The sequence below is a fragment of the Hibiscus syriacus genome, unplaced genomic scaffold (assembly GCF_006381635.1).
Source record: "Hibiscus syriacus cultivar Baekdansim isolate YM2019G1 unplaced genomic scaffold, ASM638163v2 tig00004041_pilon, whole genome shotgun sequence".
Taxonomy (NCBI): Eukaryota; Viridiplantae; Streptophyta; class Magnoliopsida; order Malvales; family Malvaceae; genus Hibiscus; species Hibiscus syriacus.
In genome coordinates this window covers 133,705-139,704 of record NW_024061995.1, presented here as the reverse complement: position 1 = coordinate 139,704, position 6,000 = coordinate 133,705, and the positions used below count along the sequence as shown (strand labels likewise).

The window sequence follows — 6,000 nt, the reverse complement described above, 5'->3', positions numbered from 1 at the left end:
CATTATATTGTAAATATCTACACAATGAAAACAGGGGAGTAAATACAATCTACCTTAAAGCTTGGAGTTAGCCTTCTTACTACTCCATGCAACTGCCGTCTTCGAACTCGGTGGCTGCTTCAAATGCTTGCATATAAACTCCCCGGCCAACATGAGCTTTTCGATATCGACGTTTGTTTGTATTCCGATTCCGTTGAGCATGTAGACAACATCCTCGGTGGCAACATTTCCCGATGCACCCTTAGCATACGGACAACCTCCTAGGCCAGAAACTGATGAATCCACGGTGCTGATCCCCATCTGCAAAGAGAATAAGAATAACTAAGCAAAACTCGAAATGCTCATGAACATCTCCGGAGATTTTTCGTTTCGGGTTACGAGATGGAGCGATAAAAAATGTGTTATCGTTCAATGATGTTGAACTGGTACAACTAGGACAGACATGCAACTTTCGATCATTTTCAGCCGAGGGAAAACGGGAAAATGAATGAAGCAAAAGAGAAGCTATCGAGATGCACCTGCTAGAATTAGAATGTTTTGCTCATATCTAAAACCAGAAACAAATGCCGAATCTGGGTTGCACGGAACAATCAATAACAGAACAGTTTCATCTATTTACGAACGAAAAAATCGATTTGATGCATCGGGTAGAGCTGCATGCTAAAAGAGACATAAGGTTCACCGTTAAATAACACAAGGATATACGTTACACCGATGCATTGTAGGTTCAGTCTACTTAAAACCAACAAATCCTTCATGTCCATCGCTTAATCCGAAAAGAAGGAAAACAAGGAGTGCTTACTTGGAGCGATGCCAAAATATTAGAAAGAGCTTGCCCGTAAGTGTCATGAAAATGGACCGCGAGCTTGTCGAGCGGGACAACATTCATAACATTTTCGAGCATTGGAATGACAGTACCTGCACCAAAGACAAAACAAAAGAAGAGAGGCCACATCTAAGTCAAAACTGAACAGCTATTAAATAATTGCACATAGATGCAAAAAACGTTTAAGAGTTTACGATTTTAGGGAGGATAAAATAAGATCGAGTTAAAGAGCCATTCGGCACAATCGTAAAGTTCCAAAAGTCTTCCGAATGAGAAGAGCGATCTCACACGTCAATTCGGATAATATAGAAATAAAAAGCATCTCTACATTTACTATCCAAACTTGTCCTACGACCAGAACCAATATATCCATATCGATATGCGTCTCCAACTAATCTCCGGCTATAAATGGTGTATGTAAGAACAGTAGACTTACTAGCAGAAAGTAACTCAAAACTTACCAGGCGTGCCGACACCAATTGTATCGCCAAGGGAAATTTCGGAGCAACCCATATCAAAGAGCTGTTTAGCTACGTACGCTACTTTTGATGGAGGCACCATTCCTTCAACCGGGCAACCAACGACACATGATATGTATCTGAGAAGATCAGAAAGTGCTAAGGCATTCATATTACTAAATCACAATGGTATGGTTAGTCACTCCTTCGTTGTTCATAAAACATACCCTTGAACTGGAACTGAGAGCTCTTTGGCAGCAGAAGTGACATCTCTAAAACGGGAAAGACTATCTTCGATGCTGCAATTTATGTTCGACTTGGAAAAAGACTCGGAAGCTGAGGCGAAGATGGCCACTTCCTTGGCTCCAGCCGAAACAGCATCTTCAAAACCCTAAAGAAAGTGTTTTATGTTATCAACATATTTGTACATTTTTTTAAACAGAAATGTTATTCTCCATTATAGATAGCTTACTTTAAGGTTGGGAGTCAACACTGGAAATCGGGCTCCTTGAATATTCCGAATCGCATCCATTACATCCTTTGCATCTGCCAGCTGTAGTTGAATTATGAATTAGTATGAGCTATAGATGATTACTAACATCATATATTGAACGAAAAACAGAGCAAATTGAAGAACCGTTAACCAAGAGGATATAAGCAATTCTACAACCAAATCAAACCGTTAATTGCACAAACGTTGATTGCCTTGCACAAAGGCACACTGACCTGTGGAACCCATTTTGGTGATACAAAACTCGTGGCCTCGACGACACTCAATCCCGAAGAAACCAGCATTTTTATTAACTGAACCTTTACGGTGGTCAGTACAATCTCCTTCTCATTTTGCAATCCATCCCTCGGCCCAACCTCCACTATCTTTACATACGGCGGAAGATTTCTCAAGACCTGGAGTGTAGTTTATATTGCAGAATATGTAGAATAAGTAGTAACAAACAAAAGACAAAACCAAAGTAGAAACAACAAACAAAACAAAAGTTTCAATTGACCTTATTTGTGGGATTGCAATCGGAGCTGTAACGATAGGTCGAAGACGTGCTCTGCCTATTTATGGGACTATAATTTCCATTACTAGTAAGTAATGTAGATGCTCTGTTTCCCATCAGCCGCGATATCTTACCGAGTCGCCTCACCACCATCGTTACAATCATTATTTTCCAAGCAAATACCTACACACCTGAATAAGTTGTAGGGGCAAAATGAAAGAAATTTTCAAATGGATGGATCCCATCTCAGCAGCAGCAGGTTCGAATTAGAGAATGGATTAGAAAATTAAACGAAAATCGAACATCTCTTTTTGAGTGTGAGTTTGATCTTTGAAAATTAAACAAACTATTTGCCTTTCTCATTTGCATCTAGAAATGATTGTTTCAATTAGCATCTATTTCAAAGTATACAAAAGTGATCAAACCTTCAATGGCATGTAAATATTCGAATCCGAACCCAAACATCATTCAAAGAGATCTGTTCAAAACATGCAAAGATGATATAATTAAATAAATCACAACCCACAATTGTCAAAAACAAAGGTTTGTAATGAATTAAGTTGCAGTATTTATAGGTTTAAACTACACTTTTTTTGACCCACCAAGTGATTCAAACGAAGCTAAAATGAAGAACAGGTAGCAGAACTAACATGCCCAGATCGTATACTTGTGAATAAGGCATTTGAATCAGATTAAAAGCCATACCTTTAACTGATCGTTGTAGTTCCCGGCACGGGTCTTTCGTCTGACAGGGATAATGGAGTTTGGTGGAAGAGACGATGAATTGCCGTTTCGACCTTTATACGTTATTAATGAATGTGAATTAAGGGATGGGCATCAGACCCAAACCCAACGGGCTTTAATCTGATGGGATCTGATATTTTTAAACAGTATTCTAGTTTGGGTAAAAATAATTTAAAGTTATGTTCGATTCGGGTCGGATCGAGTTCAGGTTTAATGTGAAAAATATTCATCCCAAAAAATTATAATTTTATCTTATATATTTAGGGATAATTATAATAATGCCCCTCTATTTATAATTTTATTTCAATTAAATCTATATTTTTATTGAATAAAAATAACATTGAGGTTCTTAATCTTGAGGTCGTGGGATCGAGTCCCACGGAGGGCTTTTCATAATTCGGAGGTCTTCTACGGAAGCTGCTCTTAATCTGGTGTTGGGGGCAGCCTACTATCTTATCTCCCCTTTACCCCCATTACATATGGGAACAAAGGACAACCATTTTTTTATTTTTAATAAATATATTATTTCGGGTCGGGTCGGGTCAGGTAAGATTCATATTTTATCTAAAAAAAAGAGTCGGGTGGAAGGTGTATATTTTTCGATTCGAGTGGATAATTTATAATTTTCGAGTCGGGTCGGGTGGAATGAAAATCCGACCCATGCCCCTCCCTAAATGTGATATTATTTTTAGATAAATTACATGTTTAGTAATTAAACTATTAGTTTTGATTCGTTTCAGTACCTAAACTTTCAATTTTTTTCTTTCAAAATCATACCTAACATTTAGTTTTTTATTCATTTTAGTACCTCGTCAAAAACTTAACGTTATGCTTTGGAAAAAAATAGTTTCAGTACTAAAATCGACCAAAACAGATAGTTAAGGTACTAAACGCGTTAAGTTTTTAACAGCTGGATACTAAAATGAAATGAAACGTTAATTATGGATTTGAAAAATTGAAAGTTTATGTACTAAAACGAACCAAAATTGATAGTTTAGGTACTAAATGCATAGTTTATCTTATTTTTAGAGTCAATTACATAATACATCCTTAAATTACTATTTCCATTTTAAAAGGCAAAGTATATAAATGATTCATTGACTATAAGGTATTATCTACTTGTTTTATTAAGTATTGGATTATTAAAAGTTACAAAATGATTTTCTGGTTATCAAGTGTTGCTTTGTTGAGTCTTTAACTATTAAAAGTTATAAAAAATCACCTGACTATTTATATGTTCTAAATTAATCATTTTTCGTTAAAAAATTTATTACCGTCTAAGCTGGACATTAACATGTTCGCTCGAATATGATAAAATTTGGTCCCAATACTATTTGAGATATAATTTGTGGATCAAATCTTTATTTACATTATTTGATTGAGTCAATGTTTTAAATATTAATTTGTGTACGCACACAAATTTCGATTTTCGAGACAAGAGGCTTCTTCAGGTTAATGTTAATGGCCATACGGGCGAATCGCCCCCTTCGGCCACTGTCCGTCTGATAATCAATCTTCAAGACTGATCCAATGCGTTCACCAATCGCTTGAATCATGCTTCGCTTATACCATGTTATCGGAAGACCGGGCAGCCCCACCCATGCCATTATACGGCTGGGATGGGATTGGGAAGGGACAAAGTCATCAGACCACGGCTCAACCGTGAGGTCATGGCCGAAAATCACCCAGGGGCCATCAGCTAGGGCATGAAGGAAGTCACTACGGGCTGCAAACTTCACCAGAAAGTAATCGTTCTCTATATCAATCAGCTTTATGGGGTGAACAGGTTTCCATAGGGATAAGATCCGATTTTGAAGGGGATTATATCCTATACGGCGCCCAAGGAACTTGACCACCAAAGTTATAAACGCGATCCGAGAAATTGATAAACGGGATGACAGCAGTTTCACCAACCTGAATATCGGTATCCAATAGTTCGATGTCATCGTCATCATCCAGGGAGAGGAGCTCTTCAGGGGGTGGATCATTATGATTGCCCGAAACCATGTCTCGAAAAGAGGCCGGGGGGGGGGGAAGTGGGAATTGTCTATCTCCATATTAACGTGGAGACCAGAAGGGGCGGAGGGTTTTGTTCATCGAGCGGATCACCATCACGCCGGCGCTGCCGTTTCGGGATTTGTTGATGTAATACGTTTCTAAAAGTAGAAAATTTAAACCGACTTTTATATTTTAAACGTAACACTAATTTAACTCAATATTACACATAAAGTGTATATTACATACTAGATTGCTTAAGCAATGTCAGAAGTTTAAATCCAAGCGTTTACGGATGGAGAAAATTTAGTTGGGACGGTCGCCCTCGACTCTATAATACCCGATTTAAATTAGTTGGTGAATAGATCGGATATCATTAATTAATTCAAAAAAAATTGGGTGAAAATAATATGATGGAGTGGAAGGGCCGTAACAGCTTTGTGTTGGGCCAGCAAAAGAAAAAAATGAAGTACAATTAAAGAGAAAATAGTGGTTATGCCCAAACTTAATTTATATATTTTTAAGAAGTTTAAATGCACAATCATAAATAATACTATATGTTTAATAATTGTAATTAGAATCAACTCATATTTTTTTTATTTTTTGATAAATTAAAAAAATCAAATGTTAAAAAGTATTTTAAAACTAAGTTATAAATATATACCATATTTTACTAAAAATTAAGGATAAACAACGCGTTTAGTATATAAACTATTAGTATTGATCTGTTCTAGTACTTAAACTTTCATTTTAAAAAAACTCATATCTAACTTTTAATTTTTATTTCAATTTGGTTCCTCCCTGTTAAAAACTTGTTGAACAAGTTGAAGTGGCATTTTTTAATTATTTTTAATTTTAAATTATTATTTATATTAATCAACACAACCCTAATATCACTAAAACCATAACCAAACGCACACAAGCGTAATGAAGAAGAGAGGAAGCCAACAACCAGAATAGAGAAGAGAAAATG

General features: G+C 36.5%; 1 protein-coding gene across 2 annotated transcripts; it reads right to left on the bottom strand.

Moving 5' to 3' along the window:
• Positions 1 to 3,088, bottom strand: LOC120187681 (hydroxymethylglutaryl-CoA lyase, mitochondrial-like). Of its 2 annotated transcripts, XM_039191348.1 has the most exons (9): positions 2,994 to 3,088; positions 2,714 to 2,766; positions 2,292 to 2,479; positions 2,011 to 2,190; positions 1,757 to 1,837; positions 1,512 to 1,675; positions 1,288 to 1,424; positions 803 to 918; positions 1 to 300 (listed from the first exon to the last, which is right to left on the bottom strand). In XM_039191348.1, the coding sequence occupies exons 3-9, from the start codon at positions 2,451 to 2,453 to the stop codon at positions 55 to 57; spliced, it is 1,086 nt and encodes a 361-aa protein (XP_039047279.1). In that variant the 5' UTR covers positions 2,454 to 2,479; positions 2,714 to 2,766; positions 2,994 to 3,088; the 3' UTR covers positions 1 to 54. The 2 variants fall into 2 exon arrangements, with proteins under 2 accessions (XP_039047279.1, XP_039047275.1); XM_039191344.1 differs by lacking the exon at positions 2,714 to 2,766 and having other exon boundaries at positions 55 to 300.
• Positions 3,089 to 6,000: the final 2,912 nt, after the last annotated feature.

Excerpts from the sequence above, each read along its gene's own strand:
- LOC120187681 (XM_039191348.1), bottom strand. The coding sequence starts at position 2,453 with ATGATTGTAACGATGGTGGTGAGGCGACTCGGTAAGATATCGCGGCTG. Across the intron at positions 1,425-1,511 it reads CTCTCAGTTCCAGTTCAAGG|ATACATATCATGTGTCGTTG; the intron begins GTATGTTTTATG and ends TGATCTTCTCAG. Across the intron at positions 919-1,287 it reads AATTGGTGTCGGCACGCCTG|GTACTGTCATTCCAATGCTC; the intron begins GTAAGTTTTGAG and ends TCTTTGGTGCAG.